General features: G+C 42.4%; 1 protein-coding gene across 1 annotated transcript; it reads left to right on the forward strand.

Annotated features, from left to right (window-relative positions):
* The first annotated feature begins 2,366 nt into the window (after positions 1–2,366).
* On the forward strand, positions 2,367–19,384 carry ca4a (carbonic anhydrase IV a). Its single transcript, XM_031808473.1, has 8 exons — positions 2,367–2,527; positions 11,448–11,492; positions 11,943–12,107; positions 12,808–12,953; positions 14,144–14,236; positions 15,236–15,302; positions 16,016–16,179; positions 17,277–19,384. The coding sequence occupies exons 1-8, from the start codon at positions 2,464–2,466 to the stop codon at positions 17,454–17,456; spliced, it is 924 nt and encodes a 307-aa protein (XP_031664333.1). The 5' UTR covers positions 2,367–2,463; the 3' UTR covers positions 17,457–19,384.
* The last annotated feature ends 240 nt before the right edge of the window (positions 19,385–19,624 follow it).

Here is a 19,624-nt window from a genome sequence, read left to right on the forward strand (position 1 = left end):
GGTTTCAGGCAGGTTATAGAATAGCAACCTGTAACTCAGTACCATGCTCATTTCAGAGGGGGGAATACCTCTCAACACACAGAGACACTGGCCTGCTGGATGTTTATCAATTTTCTGTCATCTTTCTGAGGTATCCACTAGGGCAGTAGCATTTAAAGTCAGGGTCACGACCAGGGGAACTGCAGTGGGGGTCAGACAAATATACAGTATATACAGTGGGACAGAAAAGTATTTAGTCAGCCACCAATTGTGCAAGTTCTCCCACTTAAAAAGATGAGAGAGGCCTGTAATTTTCATCATAGGTACACTTCAACTATGACAGACAAAATGAGAGAAAAAAAATCCAGAAAATCACATTGTATGATTTTTAATGAATTTATTTGCAAATTATGGTGGAAAATATGTATTTGGTCAATAACAAAGTTTCTCAATACTTTGTTATATACCCTTTGTTGGCAAGGACAGTGGTCAAACGTTTTCTGTAAGTCTTCAAGGTTTTCACACTGTTGCTGGTATTTTGGCCCATTCCTCCATGCAGATCTCCTCTAGAGCAGTGATGTTTTGGGGCTGTTGCTGGGCAACACGGACTTTCAACTCCCTCCAAAGATGTTCTATGGGGTTGAGATCTGGAGACTGGCTAGGCCACTCCAGGACCTTGAAATGCTTCTTACGAAGCCACTCCTTCGTTGCCCGGGCGGTGTGTTTGGGATCATTGTCATGCTGAAAGACCCAGCCACGTTTCATCTTCAATGCTCTTGCTGATGGAAGGAGGTTTTCACTCAAAATCTCACGATACATGGCCCCATTCATTCTTTCCTTTACATGGATCAGTCGTCCTGGTCCCTTTGCAGAAAAACAGCCCCAAAGCATGATGTTTCCACCCCCATGCTTCACAGTTGGTATGGTGTTCTTTGGATGCAACTCAGCATTCTTTGTCCTCCAAACATGACGAGTTGAGTTTTTACCAAAAAGTTATATTTTGGTTTCATCTGACCATATGACATTCTCCCAATCTTCTTCTGGATCATCCAAATGCTCTCTAGCAAACTTCAGACGGGCCTGGACATGTACTGGCTTAAGCAGGGGGACACGTCTGGCACTGCAGGATTTGAGTCCCTGGTGGCGTAGTGTGTTACTGATGGTAGGCTTTGTTACTTTGGTCCCAGCTCTCTGCAGGTCATTCACTAGGTCCACCCATGTGGTTCGGGGATTTTTGCTCACCGTTCTTGTGATCATTTTGACCCCACGGGGTGTGATCTTGCGTGGAGCCCCAGATCGAGGGAGATTATCAGCGGTCTTGTATGTCTTCCATTTCCTAATAATTGCTCCCACAGTTGATTTCTTCAAACCAAGCTGCTTACCTATTGCAGATTCAGTCTTCCCAGCCTTGTGTAGGTCTACAATTTTGTTTCTGGTGTCCTTTGACAGCTCTTTGGTCTTGGCCATAGTGGAGTTTGGAGTGTGACTGTTTGAGGTTGTGGACAGGTGTCTTTTATACTGATAACAAGTTCAAACAGGTGCCATTAATACAGGTAACGAGTGGAGGACAGAGGAGCCTCTTAAAGAAGAAGTTACAGGTCTGTGAGAACCAGAAATCTTGTTTGTTTGTAGGTGACCAAATACTTATTTTCCACCATAATTTTCAAATAAATTCATAAAAAATCCTACAATGTGATTTTCTGGAAAAAAAAATCTCATTTTGTCTGTCATAGTTGAAGTGTACCTATGATGAAAATTACAGGCCTCTCTCATCTTTTTAAGTGGGAGAACTTGCACAATTGGTGGCTGACTAAATACTGTTTTCCCCCACTGTATATATATATTTGGGGTGGTAGGTAGCCCAGCGGTTAAAGAGTTGGCTCTGTAGCTGAAAAGTGTCTGGTTCGATTCCTGGGGCCGGGCGCTGGAAAAGGGGCTGATAACTGGAGAGCTGCTGGGTTCCCATCCTCAAGACATTACCCTACCATTGGTCCTTGAGCAAGGCCCTTGACCCTACAACATGCTCTCCATTCAGGGGAGCTGTAGAGCAGCTAGAACCTGTGCTTGACTCAACTGTTATGTGTGCTTTGGGGGGGGGAATTGACCATTTCTGTTGTTCGCTGTAAAACATATGGACAATAAAGTTGTATGGTTTGATATGCTGCTTTAAGTAAATCAGAGGTGGTCAGTTATCACTTTATATTATCAGATATCTCTACCTGCATGGTGTTCGTTTAGTGGCAGTCGTTTAACACGCCCTCTCGTATACAATTGTTTGATTAGAAAAGATGTTATCGGTTGGGGATGTTCAATAGAAGTAATATCCGAAAGGGGAGGGGCCAGGGGTGGGCTGTTTCTTTCCTGTTGAGTAGGATGATAGATAAGTATAAGACCCTCTTGGAAGAAGAATGCGATCACATTGAAAAATAAATAACTCATTGTGTTGCCCTGCGCCGCTCGAACCTGACAGAGACGCTCTCCAAAATGCAGCAACATCTTATCCTATCTATTTTTCTGGCATTCTTTTTAAAAATCTGCACCGGTGCAGGTGAGTCGATTTTTTTATTAATTTTATTCTGAACTTGGAAGGAAAGGTGTATTATCTGTATAAACTATACATTCGTTCAATAAATCATATTTGTGAATCTATTTTTCATAAATAAGGGGAAACAAAAAAATATATTGATAAGTAGGAATTTACTTAGTGTATAGTAAAAAAAAAAGATATACTAGGTCTATAAATATATATGTTAAAAAAATAATTTGTAGCCAAACGTAAGTAAAACAGGCGACAACGTACTAATTTCCTACCATTCAAATCTTTGAGGTAAATTAATATTGTCCTGGCTGCATGTCAAAGATTACATCAGCTTAGTGAGATCACATTACATCCTCTGGTCATCCTATGAGTGATACACCTGATCATTGTTTTCCATTTACATTGTTGATGTTGTAATTGAGGGTTTTACATTTTTTTAATTATTATTTTATTAAACGGTAACAAATATATTTATATCGTATTTGATCCGCTTTCAAGTAGACCAATAACACATTAAAAACAACTGGTTGAAGTCAGTTTTTAGCTGTTATATTTTTGCTGTAAAATCTTTGAAGTTGAATTTACCTTTCATTAAGGAAAGGTCCTGTTTGACTTTTAAAAATCCCGTGTCAGCAAGCCGCCTCTCAGATATCATCCAATGTTATATTTGAGCATCTATGAAATTGAAAACACTTCTCAGGATAACTTGATATACATTTTAAAAAACGTATTAGGGTACTTACTACCTTATGATCACAACTAGCCTCAAACATGAACGAGCTGCTTCCGTCCCGCACCGCATATCATCACCCCAAACGCGCGCGTAAATGCTATTCAACACCTGACATGTGCATCATAGAGATTTCCCACGCAATGCTGGCAGGCAGATCCACAGATCTCCAACCCCTTACCATGAAAGCACTGTGGCACAGTAAGTTCAAAGACATACAGTGAAACTCAAGTGTCTCTGTCTGTCAACAAATCAATGTGCCAAAGGTGTCAGCTTTTAGGTGTTAACATGATGACCGGTAGATTATGCTGGTCAACTATTAAAAGAAAACGAACAGAGAAGCCCATCATATCGTTTTCAGAATCGGATTTTGAAAACAGCTCTGTTATATCAAGCAATCCCCATTCATTCTTCCACGTGCACCTGCACCCAATACGGAGTTCAGCACGAGCCAATGAGAGAGACTTGCGTGCTTCTCGCAACGAGAAGCAGCATGAGCTCCAACAATAAACTGCGGATAAACGGTCAATCTCTACAAACGTTTTCGGGGAAAAACACACGAGAACTCAGATCTCATACAGGTAGATCTAACGGTTTAATTAACAAAAATAGATTATCTGTTGGCTTTCCCCAGTCCTGAAATGGGTAACGCGCTCACGAGCTATAGGCTGCATTAGACTGCCTGCTCTGCGGATGTCGAGAACATCGTGCTGTCCCCACTGAGAACGAAATTTGATTCCATACTATTTGGATGAAGATATCAGCCACACAAGTAAATGATAACATCATGCTACGTTGCTTTTGTATCTGATAAGAAGATGCCTTTGACCTTGAGCTTCACTATTTGAATCCACACAAAAAAATCACCATATGTCAATTGACCAATTCCTAGCTGCATCACATTGTATAAAACATATTTTCTCAAGTGGGCAAATGCAGATGGTTGAACTGGTCGGTTTAAACACATGTGCACTGTCTGATGTCACCCCTGCTCTTTGGGGATCAAGAGTGGCGCAGCTGCATCTCAGTGCTAGAGACGTCATTACAGACACCCTGGTTCGAATCCAGGCTGTATCACAACCAACCGTGAATGGGAGTCCCATAGGGCGGCGCACAATTGGCCCAGCGTCGTCAGGGTTTGGCCGCTGTAGGCCGTCATTGTAAATAAGAATTGGTTCATAACTGACTTGCCTAGTTAAATAAAGGTTAAATAAAAAAATAATAGGGGAGTTGTTCTCTTTGCATCCCAAAAGACACCCTGACCTCATGCCAACCACTTGGATATCACCGTAGCCCCATTTCCCATATATCATCTGTAACTATTTTATTATTATGGTTCATTCATATCCTCTTGTAATTCAGCCTGGTCTCAGAGACTAAACGTAACATATTACATTTAAAACCGAGATGTTGAAATTAGTATGATATGTAGGGTGGTTGGTCGGGTGGGTGGGTGTATAACGCAAACACCTAGTAACCCAAAGGTTGCGAGTTTGAATCTCATCACAAACAACGTTATCAGTTTAGATAGTTGTCAACTTTTCAACTACTTACTACCTTTTAGCTACTTTGCCACTACTTAGCATGTTAGCTAACCCTTCCCCTAGCCTTAACCCTCTTAGCCAACCCTTCCGCTAGCCTTAACCCTCTTAGCTAACCCTTCCGCTAGCCTTAACCCTCTTAGCTAACCCTTCCCCTAGCCTTAACCCTCTTAGCTAACCCTTGCCCTAGCCTTAACCCTCTTAGCTAACCCTTGCCCTAGCCTTAACCCTCTTAGCTAACCCTTCCGCTAGCCTTAACCCTCTTAGCTAACCCTTCCCCTAGCCTTAACCCTCTTAGCTAACCCTTCCCCTAGCCTTAACCCTCTTAGCTAACCCTTCCGCTAGCCTTAACCCTCTTAACTAACCCTTCCGCTAGCCTTAACCCTCTTAGCTAACCCTTCCCCTAGCCTTAACCCTCTTAGCTAACCCTTGCCCTAGCCTTAACCCTCTTAGCTAACCCTTCCTCTAGCCTTAACCCTCTTAGCTATCCCTTCCCCTAGCCTTAACACTCTTAGCTAACCCTTCCCCTAGCCTGAACCCTCTTAGCTAACCCTTCCCCTAGCCTTAACCCTCTTAGCTAACCCTTGCCCTAGCCTTAACCCTCTAGGGGAAGGGTTAGCTAAGAGGCTAACCCTTGCCCTAGCCTTAACCCTCTTAGCTAACCCTTCCCCTAGCCTTAACCCTCTTAGCTAACCCTTCCGCTAGCCTTAACCCTCTTAGCTAACCCTTCCGCTAGCCTTAACCCTCTTAGCTAACCCTTCCCCTTAACCCTCTTAGCTAACCCTTGCCCTAGCCTTAACCCTCTTAGCTAACCCTTGCCCTAGCCTTAACCCTCTTAGCTAACCCTTCCGCTAGCCTTAACCCTCTTAGCTATCCCTTCCCCTAGCCTTAACACTCTTAGCTAACCCTTCCCCTAGCCTGAACCCTCTTAGCTAACCCTTGCCCTAGCCTTAACCCTCTAGGGGAAGGGGAAGCTAAGAGGCTAACCCTTGCCCTAGCCTTAACCCTCTTAGCTAACCCTTGCCCTAGCCTTAACCCTCTTAGTTAACCCTTCCCCTAGCCTTAACCCTCTAGGGGAAGGGGAAGCTAAGAGGCTAACCCTTGCCCTAGCCTTAACCCTCTTAGCTAACCCTTGCCCTAGCCTTAACCCTCTTAGCTAACCCTTGCCCTAGCCTTAACCCTCTTAGCTAACCCTTGCCCTAGCCTTAACCCTCTTAGCTAACCCTTACCCTAGCCTTAACCCTCTTAGCTAACCCTTGCCCTAGCCTTAACCCTCTTAGCTAACCCTTGCCCTAGCCTTAACCCTCTTAGCTAACCCTTCCCCTAGCCTTAACCCTCTTAGCTAACCCTTGCCCTAGCCTTAACCCTCTTAGCTAACCCTTGCCCTAGCCTTAACCCTCTTAGCTAACCCTTCCCCTAGCCTTAACCCTCTTAGCTAACCCTTCCCCTAGCCTTAACCCTCTTAGCTAACCCTTCCCCTAGCCTTAACCCTCTTAGCTAACCCTTGCCCTAGCCTTAACCCTCTTAGCTAACCCTTGCCCTAGCCTTAACCCTCTTAGCTAACCCTTCCCCTAGCCTTAACCCTCTTAGCCTTACCCCAACCCTTTAACCTAACACATACTGTAAACTTAATTCTAACCTTAACCCCAACCCCTAGCCCAGCTAATATTAGCCTGTTAGATAATGTTAGCTAACCTACCCCACCTATCTAGATTTCATAACATATCATACATTTTGTAAATTTGTAACATATTGTATGATTTACAAATCTGTAATATATAATACAAATTGTAATTTGTAACATATAATACGATTGTAATTTGTAACATACCGTATGAAATGGGTGATACATACCATACATAAAATATCATACAAAATGGAGTGTGGCAGATTTACGTACAGAATAATACGAAATGCTCTGAGACCAGGTTGTGTAATTAAGTCTATATCTAGTCTAGAGTAAGTTCCCTATACAACCTATAGGCCTACAGACCGTGATATGTGTGGAGAGGGGTTGTGTACGGCATAGAGAACACCATGACACATCTCAGATCTCTCTCGCTGTCTTTGTTTAACACGTCCTAATATCCTAATGATGTTTGCAAATGTGCAGACAGACTTATTTATTTTTCTTTCGTTGCCTTTTGTTTCTCTTTGACAGTTTCCTATTTCTCGGCAGCTCAAAAACCTCGCTCCCCTGGGAGTGTGCACTCAGCTCATAGCCATTTGAGAACCCATTGTTCAATGTTACTGTGCCCTGCATTGGTATAAAGATCAAAGCACAGTCGAGGGCTGCCTATCAGCAGATCAGCTATTGGTCACACAGGAATTGTGAACACGGAAATCTGATTTAGATGCCAATTTAACAGAAGCAGACTTTGTTTGTAGGATAATTGATTGACATTAAGGACTGTGTAAGTTTTAAAAATGTGTTTATTCAAAAACTTAATACACACCATACCTATTCCTCTGAGATAATCAGTTGTCAAATGCCATTTAAAACGCACTTTTCCACTCTTGCATGGTTTACAAATGCCTTTTAAAATGCACTATTCCACTCTTGCATGGTTTACAAATGCCATTTAAAACGCACTATTCCACTCTTGCATGGTTTAAAAATGCCATTTAAAATGCACTATTCCACTCTTGCATGGTTTAAAAATGCCATTTAAAACGCACTATTCCACTCTTGCATGGTTTACAAATGCCATTTAAAACGCACTATTCCACTCTTGCATGGTTTACAAATGCCATTTAAAATGCACTATTCCACTCTTGCATGGTTTAAAAATGCCATTTAAAATGCACTATTCCACTCTTGCATGGTTTAAAAATGCCATTTAAAATGCACTATTCCACTCTTGCATGGTTTAAAAATGCCATTTAAAACGCACTATTCCACTCTTGCATGGTTTAAAAATGCCATTTAAAATGCACTATTCCACTCTTGCATGGTTTAAAAATGCCATTTAAAATGCACTATTCCACTCTTGCATGGTTTAAAAATGCCATTTAAAATGCACTATTCCACTCTTGCATGGTTTAAAAATGCCATTTAAAACGCACTATTCCACTCTTGCATGGTTTAAAAATGCCATTTAAAATGCACTATTCCACTCTTGCATGGTTTACAAATGCCTTTTAAAATGCACTATTCCACTCTTGCATGGTTTAAAAATGCCATTTAAAATGCACTATTCCACTCTTGCATGGTTTAAAAATGCCATTTAAAATGCACTATTCCACTCTTGCATGGTTAACAGCATATTTATATATTTTTGTTGGACAACAGTGATAAGATAACGGTTCTGATGGTGCTGCTAGTGCACTTGGTAACAGACATGTAGACATCGAGGAAGTTTAACTCCTAGAACTAATTCTACAGGTGGAAGTTGGGGGTAAGGATTATGTAGGCCAGGGTAGAAGGGAGGCTATTTGGCCAATGAAGGCATTCGCCGATAGGCGTTAGTGTATTTTAATTATGACTTAGCCCACACATTGAAAGGCTTTTCAACTTGCAAACCCTGGTCCGACTCCAGGCATACGTGACATAAGAGGTCGCTTAGGGCCCCTGGCAACTATCTTAGGAACTCAGTCAGGGGTTTGAACTTACTATTGAGAGTGAGAGTAATACAATACACCAGGTGCAAATTAGAAGTTTATCTATTGTCAATCAATTAGCCATGTCAGCTAACAATGTTTAGATCGCTAGTTAGCCTAGTCGGCTAACAATGTTTAGATTTATAGTTAGCCTAGTCGGCTAACAATGTTTAGATCGGTAGTTAGCCTAGTCAGCTAACAATGTTTAGATTGGTATTTAGCCTAGTCAGCTAACAATGTTTCGATTGGTAGTTAGCCTAGTCGGCTAACAATGTTTAGATTGGTAGTTAGCCTAGTCGGCTAACAATGTTTAGATCGGTATTTAGCCTAGTCGGCTAACAATGTTTAGATCGGTATTTAGCCTAGTCGGCTAACAATGTTTAGATCGGTATTTAGCCTAGTCGGCTAACAATGTTTAGATCGGTATTTAGCCTAGTCGGCTAACAATGTTTAGATTGGTAGTTAGCCTAGTCAGCTAACAATGTTTAGATTGGTATTTAGCCTAGTCAGCTAACAATGTTTCGATTGATATTTAGCCTAGTCGGCTAACAATGTTTAGATCGGTAGTTAGCCTAGTCAGCTAACAATGTTTAGATTGGTATTTAGCCTAGTCAGCTAACAATGTTTCGATTGGTAGTTAGCCTAGTCGGCTAACAATGTTTAGATTGGTAGTTAGCCTAGTCGGCTAACAATGTTTAGATCGGTATTTAGCCTAGTCGGCTAACAATGTTTAGATCGGTATTTAGCCTAGTCGGCTAACAATGTTTAGATCGGTATTTAGCCTAGTCGGCTAACAATGTTTAGATTGGTAGTTAGCCTAGTCGGCTAACAATGTTTAGATCGGTATTTAGCCTAGTCAGCTAACAATGTTTAGATTGGTAGGTAGCCTAGTTAGTCTAGCTAGCTATCTGGACTTGTAGTAATCATGGTCGAATACTGACCAGGCTCACAGGGTAAGTGCCCAGGGCCCTGACCTCCATGGGGCCTCTATTGATTGTGTTAGTCATTCTCACTCAGACATCATATTAACATGGCATAAGTCATGGCAAAACGTGTAGAATTGCAACAAATTAGCTTTAAAACGGCAAAAAATATATCTCCACCCCATGGCAAAATGAATAGAATTGCAGGAAATTAGCTGTAAAACTGAAGAAAATAAATATTTCTCTGCCTCATGGCAAAATGAGTAGAATTGTCTGAAATGTGTTCTAAAATTACAGAATCTTGTTTGCACGCAATTGTAAAATGTGTAGAATTGCAGGAAAATAGTCTAAAAATGCAAAGTTGATTTTCAATTCTACACATTTTGCCATGGTGTGTAAAGAAAATGTCAAGCAAATTTAAAGCAAGTTTTCTGCAATTTTGCATTTTGCAAACCAACAATTTTTATGCCACTTAGCACCTATTTGTGGTTATAATTTTTCATTGTTTTAGTACTATTCTCATACCAGAGCATATGTGGTTGTTTTGGAGCACCCAAAGTGCTCCTGCTACTTATTTCTTCCTCCCTGTCTGTTGCTGGCTCTTTTCTTTGATTAGCTTGACGGTTATTTATTTATTGAAAACAATATATTAATAATGGCACCATATGGGTACACTCTGTGACCTTCCAAGTCTAGACCCCCTGCAGAGTTTATTTGTGCTTAAAAAAAAAAATGATAGCCATGATCACACCAGTACAGAAGGAAATGGGCTTTACCAACCAATGGTGGCAAAGAAAGAAACCAGGATCCAGCACTTCCTCCAGCTCCGGAAGGAGAAACTCTTCCACTCCAGTACTAATAACACTGTATATTCCATTTTTGTATTTCCCATAAATATTCGATCTGCGAGACAGCAGTAGATATTTGTCTCAGAGCAAGAGCCAGTCCCATTGTGAAATATGAATCAACTGTCAAAACATGCGTGAGAAGTTGTCCTTTGATGTTAAATATTATTATTATTTTTTGTATATATTCTGATAGCGCGTAAACTTGTTAGTGTGCCTTTGTGTACTTGAACAATAGAAAACACAATTCCTGTGTATTAGGGGCATTTGTATGACCGGTAATAACAGTTGACTTTAAGCAAAACTTGAACAATTCATTGTTTGCGGAAAAGCTCAAATAAACGAACTATTGATAATGGGCAGATTTGATAAATATCTTTGAAATCTTGCGGATGCGGTTTCTGGTCTTTCTCCAGAATAACTGCTGTTTGTAACATCCATCCTCCTCCCTCCCCTTCGTTCTCAAAATAGACGGCAGTACAGAATGTTGTTAACTGCTGTGAGGGTTAACAATATGATGAGGGTATAAACATTCTTTACTCAGGTGATAACTGCCTCCGTCCAGAAAGAGATGTATAAATGGAGTGTATGGGGCCGTAGGATTAGAATGTATGGGGCCGCCGTAGGATTAGAATGTATGGGGCCATAGCATTATAACGTATGGGGCCGCCGTAGGATTAGAATGTATGGGGCCACCGAAGGATTAGAATGTATGGGGCAGCCGTAGGATTAGAATGTATGGGGCCGCCGAAGGATTAGAATGTATGGGGCCGCCGTAGGATTAGAATGTATGGGGCCGCCGAAGGATTAGAATGTATGGGGCAGCCGTAGGATTAGAATGTATGGGGCCGCCGTAGGATTAGAATGTATGGGGCCGCCGAAGGATTAGAATGTATGGGGCAGCCGTAGGATTAGAATGTATGGGCCCACCGTAGGATTAGAATGTATGGGCCCACCGTAGGATTAGAATGTATGGGGCCGATGATGACATCAGACCCTAGCCCCTCCCCTTCTACTCTCCTCCCTGAAATACTCTCCATTGGTTTCAGATCTTCACAGTTTCAATCTGTGGCAACAACTCACATAGTTTATTTTAGGAACATTTATTCATATCAAGGTCATTCCTCACCACTGTTTTCACAGAAGGATATTTGCTTTGAAGTGATTGATGTTTGATTCTGACTTTAACATTATATTACAGGGAAACAACAACAGATTGTGTGATTTAGATGCTGTTTGTTATGCGCTAAATATTGCATGTATGGCTTACGGATATTTGTCATGTTTCAGATTGGTGCTACCAGTCCCAACATACCTGTGACACCCCTTGTGATGGTGAGTTTGAAACACAGTGATGAACAAGAAATGTCATGTTAAATCTGTCCAAACCTGTCCATCTGTCCAAAGCCTGTCTATCTGTCCAAACCTGTCCATCTGTCCATCTGTCCAAGCCTGTCCAAACCTGTCCATCTGTCCAAGCCTGTCCATCCGTCCAAACCTGTCCATCCGTCCAAACCTGTCCATCTGTCCAAACCCCTCCCTCCCTCCCTCCCTCCCTCCCTCCCTCCCTCCCTCCCTCCCTCCCTCCCTCCCTCCCTCCCTCCCTCCCTCCCTCCCTCCCTCCCTCCCTCCCTCCCTCCCTCCCTCCCTCCCTCCCTCCCTCCCTCCCTCCCTTCCAATTAAACACTTACCCACTCCTCAAAACAGTTGTACTCAGACAGATATAATACACTAGAACATTCCTGGTGTGTATCTTGCTGTCTTTTTATCCTCACTGTTCTACAGGACCTGAGAAGTGGGATCATGTTAACAGAGTCTGTGCAGGCGATAACCAATCCCCCATCAACATCGTCCACAGGAAGACCGTACCAGACAAACGCCTCACACCCTTCCAGTTTAAACAGTACCAGGATTCCTTCCAAGGCACGATCAAAAACAATGGACACTCTGGTATGTTTCATTAAGGCCCAATCAAAAACCATGGACACTCTGGTATGTTTCATTAAGGCCCGATCAAAAACCATGGACACTCTGGTATGTTTCATTAAGGCCCGATCAAAAACCATGGACACTCTGGTATGTTTCATTAAGGCCCAATCAAAAACAATGGACACTCTGGTATGTTTCATTAAGGCCCGATCAAAAACCATGGACACTCTGGTATGTTTCATTAAGGCCCGATCAAAAACCATGGACACTCTGGTATGTTTCATTAAGGCCCGATCAAAAACCATGGACACTGGTATGTTTCATTAAGGCCCGATCAAAAACCATGGACACTGGTATGTTTCATTAAGGCCCGATCAAAAACCATGGACACTGGTATGTTTCATTAAGGCCCGATCAAAAACCATGGACACTGGTATGTTTCATTAAGGCCCGATCAAAAACCATGGACACTGGTATGTTTCATTAAGGCCCCTGAACAGTCTTTCCTCATGCCTACCTCAACTTGATCTAAATTATGTAAAGATGCTTTTATTTATTTAAATTGTTTACATTCAAAGACAAAACATGTTGTTGTTGATCCCAATAACCCACCACTTCACCTCCAGAAGCATGTCGTTTCCTAGCAACAAACATCTAGAAAGATCTATATAACATCTATATATTTTTGTTAATGTAATTTCCACTGTGTTATCCCCTCCAGTGCAGGTGAACGTGCCTCATGATGCCTATGTGATTGGTGGAGACCTGGAGACGCCCTATAAGGCAGTGCAGTTCCACCTGCACTGGGGCAAGAACGGAGGACCAGGGTCAGAACACACCATTGACGGAGAGCAGTACTCTATGGAGGTAATGTTATGTAGGACAGCTACTGTCTGACACACACGCACACCCACACCCACACACACACACACACACACACACACACACACACACACACACACACACACACACACACACACACACACACTGAGCGGCATAGGCAAGATGCAATATGCTGTGTTTTAAATGTTACGTAGGACAGCTACTGTCTGACACATACACACACACACACACACACACACACACACACACACACACACACACACACACACACACACACACACACTGAGCGGCATAGGCATGATGCAATATACTGTGTTTTAAATGTTACGTAGGACAGCTACTGTCTGACACACACACACACACACACACACACACACACACACACACACACACACACACTGAGCGGCATAGGCATGATGCAATATACTGTGTTTTAAATGTTACGTAGGACAGCTACTGTCTGACACACACACACACACACACACACACACACACACACACACACACACACACACACACACACACACTGAGCGGCATAGGCAAGATGCAATATACTGTGTTTTAAATGTTACGTAGGACAGCTACTGTCTGACACACACACACACACACACACACACACACACACACACACACACACACACACACACACACACACTGAGCGGCATAGGCATGATGCAATATACTGTGTTTTAAATGTTACGTAGGACAGCTACTGTCTGACACACACACACACACACACACACACACACACACACACACACACACACACACACACACACACACACACTGAGCGGCATAGGCAGGATGCAATATACTGTGTTTAATACCATCTATTGCATCGTGCCTGTGCCGCTCTGTCATGGCTCATCCATGTATTTGTATGTGTATATTCTTATTCCATTCCTTTACTTATATTTGTGTGTATTAGGTCGTTGTAGTGGAATTATTAGATTACTTGTTAGATATTACTGCACTGTCGAAAGCACAAGCATTTTGCATCACTATCAATAATAACTGCTAACCGTGTGTGTGTGTGTGTGTGTGTGTGTGTGTGTGTGTGTGTGTGTGACCGTGTGTGTGACCAATAAAGTTTCATTTTGATTTTGACACACACGAAACACACTTTTTATATATATTTTTGTCACATCCATAACAGAGGATCACAGTCCAATTTAAAATGAGCTGAAACGGACTTTCTATTTACTTTTCCACAGCTGCATATTGTTCACATGAAACAGCAGCACTCCAACTTGGGAGATGCCTTGAAAGATCCATCCGGAGTTGCAGTCCTGGGATTTTTCTACGAGGTTAATTAACATTTCAATATGTTTGAATGGTCTCTGCCGTAGCCGGTCAGTCTTTGACTTCTGAATGCACGTATCCGTGGCAACACTTCTAAATGAAATGACATCATAGCCCCGTGCAATTTGTCTTGTATGTGATATACTGTGTGTTTATATATTGGCGTTTATTTATGTGTGTATATATATATACTGTATATATATATATATATTTATTTTAGATAGATAGATATATATATATATATATATATATATATATATATATATATATATATATATATATATTAGATATATATATATATATTTATATATATCCATCCTCAATTTTCTCCTATCACAGCCATTAAACTCTGTAACTATTCTAAAGTCACCATTGGTCGCATGGTGACATTCCTGAGCGGTTTCCTTCCTCTCCGGCAACTGAGTTAGGAAGGAAGTTAGGAAGGACACCTGTATCTTCTCATTACTGGGTGTATTGATACACCATCCTAAATGTAATTAATAACTTCACCATGCTCAAAGGGATATTCATGGATATTTTTACCCATTTACCAATTGGTGCCCTTCTTTGCAAGGCATTGGAAACCTCTCTGGTCTTTGTGGTTCAATCTGTGTTTGAAATTCACTGAGGGACCTTACAGATAATTGTATGTGTGGGGAACAGAGATGAGGTAGTCATTGAAAAACCATGTTAAACACTATTATTGCACACAGTGCAATATTTAGGCTTGTCATAACAAAGGGGTTGAACACTTATTGACTCCAGACCTTCCAGCTTGTTGTTTTAAAAAAATGTATTATTACTTAAATGAAATTGAAAAACTGAATTCCACTTTGAGATTATGGGATATTATGCATAGGCCAGTGACACAACATCTAAATGTAAATCTGTTTTTAAATTCAGGCTGTAACACAGCAAAGTGTGGATAAGGTCAAGGGGTGTGAATACTCTCTGAAGGCACTGTATGCTCGAGTCACGATTCTGATTTTTGTACCATTTGTCAGGAATCTCTCAGTGAAAACCGAAAATATGACCCCATTGTAAAAGCTCTCCAGAGCATCAAGACGACTCGTGAGTATATTTTATAGCCTAATGTTAGATCTCTCCAGAGCATCAAGACGACTGGTGAGTATATTTTATAGCTTAATGTTAGATCTCTCCAGAGCATCAGGACAACTGGTGAGTATATTTTATAGCCTAATGTTAGATCTCTCCAGAGCATCAGGATGACTGGTGAGTATATTTTATAGCCTAATGTTAGATCTCTCCAGAGCATCAGGAAGACTGGTGAGTATATTTTAAAACTGATGTATGGGTTATTCAGATCCATCTTGCTAAAGATATGGCATGTATCATAAATTAGATTTACGAAGCTGAAAACAATCTCACATCTTTGTACATGTGATAATGTACACGATACGTTCTGTTCTGTTCTGCTCCTGTATAGCAGATACTGTTCATCCTCACAGTTTCACTTAATTGACATGCAACGAGAGAGACTGAGGAGATTTGATGTCTTCACTAATGTCTTCAATGCTTTCCTCTGTGTCTTGTCCTATCTGCCTCCAGGTGCCATATATTTTCATGAGCTCATGCCAAGATTAATGTACCCTTTTGTATGTAACTTGTGCATCGCAGATACAATTTGTTTCAATACTCTATATTCATCCCATGTCTTGTCCTGTTGGCATGTACCAACACCAATGTTTTGCTAAGATTAATATAAGTTGTCTCCATTTGTTTCAGGGCTCAAGGTTTCTGATTGTAATGCTGTGCTGTTGCAGATGCTCAAGCCACTCTGAGTGCTGTGTCTCTGGAGCAGCTGATTCCTCCCCAGCAGAACCTGACCAACTACTACCGTTACAAAGGCTCCCTCACCACCCCCAACTGCACTGAGTCCGTGGTCTGGACCGTGTTTGAGAAGCCCATTCCTCTCAGCAAAAACCAGGTAGAGCAGCCGTTTAACCCAGTGTCTTGTTGGTACATTAGGAAACACTCTGAAAGCAGAACAGTTGTGTGGTGGAGAACCGTAGCATTCAAAACAGTTGTGTGGTGGAGAACCGTAGCATTCAGAACGGTTCTGCGGTGGAGAACCGTAGCATTCAGAACAGTTGTGTGTTGGAGAACCGTAGCATTCAGAACAGTTGTGTGGTGGAGAACCGTAGCATTCAGAACAGTTGTGTGGTGGAGAACCGTAGCATTCAGAACGGTTCTGCGGTGGAGAACCGTAGCATTCAGAACAGTTGTGTGTTGGAGAACCGTAGCATTCAGAACAGTTGTGTGGTGGAGAACCGTAGCATTCAGAACAGTTGTGTGGTGGAGAACCGTAGCATTCAGAACCGTTGTGTGGTGGAGAACCGTAGCATTCAGAACCGTTGTGCGGCGGAGAACCGTAGCATTTAGAACCGTTGTGCGGCGGAGAACCGTAGCATTCAGAACCGTTGTGCGGTGGAGAACCGTAGCATTCAGAACCGTTGTGCGGTGGAGAACCGTAGCATTCAGAACCGTTGTGCGGTGGAGAACCGTAGCATTCAGAACCGTTGTGCGGTGGAGAACCGTAGCATTCAGAACCGTTGTGCGGTGGAGAACCGTAGCATTCAGAACCGTTGTGCGGTGGAGAACCGTAGCATTCAGAACCGTTGTGCGGTGGAGAACCGTAGCATTCAGAACCGTTGTGCGGTGGAGAACCGTAGCATTCAGAACCGTTGTGCGGCGGAGAACCGTAGCATTCAGAACCGTTGTGCGGTGGAGAACCGTAGCATTCAGAACCGTTGTGCGGTGGAGAACCGTAGCATTCAGAACCGTTGTGCGGTGGAGAACCGTAGCATTCAGAACCGTTGTGCGGTGGAGAACCGTAGCATTCAGAACGGTTCTGCGGTGGAGAACCGTAGCATTCAGAACCGTTATAGAGCAGTTATTTGAGTAGTTGAACAAACCCTACCAGTAGATACACCGTTCGATATGATGCTACTCATTGTTACTGTTAGTATCAGCTCCGTGACCTCCGTGACCTTTGTGTGTCTGCCTGTTGGTTCTGTCTTCCAGCTACGTAAGTTTTCAGAACTCCAGTTTAAGGACGGCAAGGACATGGTGAATACTTTCCGGCCGGTGCAGCCCCTGAACCGCCGCGTAGTGTACCGGTCTGGAGGCGCAGTGGCACTGGCTAGTGCCGCGCTCCTCGTGGCTTCCGTCGCCATGGCGATGGGACTGTCACAGTCCAACTAGAGGAAGGCCGAGCGAGCCGCACCACCACCACCACCACCACCACCACCACCACCAGCATGAACACCATGAGTTCTCAGAACCAACCCGCCAAATAAACGAACTAAACTAAAACTACAGCATCAATCAACCAACATCCATGCCCTAACCTTTGAAAACTCTCAGCCTGAAAACCAACATGCCCCAGACCCCTTTACAATGACCTATAGGGATTAATTCCTTCTCAAACTTTAGTATTAGAGTTCACGAGTTCTACAGTTCATAAGTTCAACATCCCTCCCTGTTCAATGTCGGGCCAATTTAGAGTCCTCAGTCTAAAGTTACAATACAAAATGTGAGGAGCCTCTGCTCTGTGTTCAGGTGGTCGGGCTGCTGCTATAGGCTAAACATAGAGGCCTATACATCCATGACCTGATTGGCACTGGACTGGCAAGTGATCATGTTCTTGAATGGAACGTGTGGATGGTGGCTAGTCGCTATTAATAGCTAGCAGTCATAAATACTTTCCAGTCTCCAGATTAAAACCGAGGAGAGAAATGCCTGATCTTTCCCTCTGCATTGCCAAGTCCATGAACTCCCGTTATCACAACCACCGTCACCGGTTAGGTGAGCATTCTATTGCCACCCACCACGGGCCCCGGGGCAACATTATCTAAAGGGTAAGGAGGACGGAGGTCCCCATAGCAACACGCGAATCACTCACTCAGGGGCCCAGGGGTAACTAAAAGACACAGGCTGACCCATGAGGAACACAACACACCATAGTGAGTGTTAAAGTGTTCAGAGGCTGGACTGTCCCTGTCCCAACCCCCCCGCCCCCTAGTCACACATGAGCTCCACCTGGAGGAAGAGGAGGTGGAGGAAGATGATGATGCGGAGTTGTAGTGATGAGCTTTCCGGCTCCCTCCAAAACTGCTCTGACAATTGTCATGAGGCGATTGACAGCGGCGATTCTGAACACACAGAAGAAGACTAGAAGCTGAAATAGGGAGTGGACACAGCGAATATTTAAAATAACCAACTAATTGATTGATAAATAGACAGATAGATTAATTGATTGGCAGATTGATTGATACTTATTTGACCAAATGTCATTATAGTTTTATGACCAATTATCCATATCCAAATGTTTAGCATGGATCTGCATGTTGTCTCTCTCTCTCTCTCTCATGCTGTAACAGAGCAAGAGAACCATAGAGACTGTACACACTTTCTACCTAAGCCACTTCAGAAACTGTATACTTCTCCACCAGCTCGGCCAATGAAACTGTCCCTTTTGAGAACACGTGACTTGTGTTCACGACTTATATTACAGGGTCTTGAATGCACTGAATGTTACCTACTGTGAATTATTTACTCCAATATGGTCAAGACAAGACTGATGTACAGATTGAACTAGGAATATTAATTATATACATGTTCCGTTTGTTTCATAGCGCACCAATGTTATATTACATTTATATACTGTGTAATGTGTACACGTATTTGTGTACTGTATGTGTATTGATATATATATATATATATATAAGGACATACTGTTGATGTTATTTATATACAGCTTGGTGTTTAAAGTTTATATATAATGATTGTTTATGCCTTGGCCAAGTCTCCCTTGAAAAAAAGAGACTCTGGGTCTCAATGGGCTTTTCCTGGTTAAATAAAAGTTCAATAAATAAACAACTATATATATATATATATATATATATATTTCAGAAGGAAAACCAATTTTGGGGGGGGGGGCCCCAAAAGAGGAAATGGATTACATTAGCAAGTTGTTTCTGACCAATTCAAAATATGTTTACTCTTGAAATGAGATATGTTCAGAAGTATTGAACGTTTGAGTTTGTTTGGTTGTAAATGTTTGAAAATGTTATACGTGATATGGAGAATGGTGTTCCGATTGAATAAACCACTGACATGCCTTTTTTTAATGAGTTGGTCTATCTGGTTCATTGGGCAATCAATGCTTCTACAGGTATGTCAGATTTGGCATGAGCAATAAGTGTGTGTGCTCTTTGAATTCAATTACAAACACAGGTTTCTGTCTCTGCTTCTGACTTACTGTACTGCCCCCCCCCCCCCCCCCCGGTGTACCCTGAAGGTGCTAATCTAAGATCAAGTGTTCTGTCTCTCCCTGGCTCTCTTTATCTTGAGGTTCAAACCTCTGTGGA

Source organism: Oncorhynchus kisutch, linkage group LG28 (assembly GCF_002021735.2).
Source record: "Oncorhynchus kisutch isolate 150728-3 linkage group LG28, Okis_V2, whole genome shotgun sequence".
Classification (NCBI taxonomy): Eukaryota; Metazoa; Chordata; class Actinopteri; order Salmoniformes; family Salmonidae; genus Oncorhynchus; species Oncorhynchus kisutch.

Coding starts and splice junctions, on each gene's coding strand:
- ca4a (XM_031808473.1), top strand. CDS start 2,464: ATGCAGCAACATCTTATCCTATCTATTTTTCTGGCATTCTTTTTAAAA. Junction 2,528..11,447: donor AAAAATCTGCACCGGTGCAG/GTGAGTCGATTT, acceptor GTCATGTTTCAG/ATTGGTGCTACCAGTCCCAA. Junction 15,303..16,015: donor CCAGAGCATCAAGACGACTC/GTGAGTATATTT, acceptor GTGCTGTTGCAG/ATGCTCAAGCCACTCTGAGT.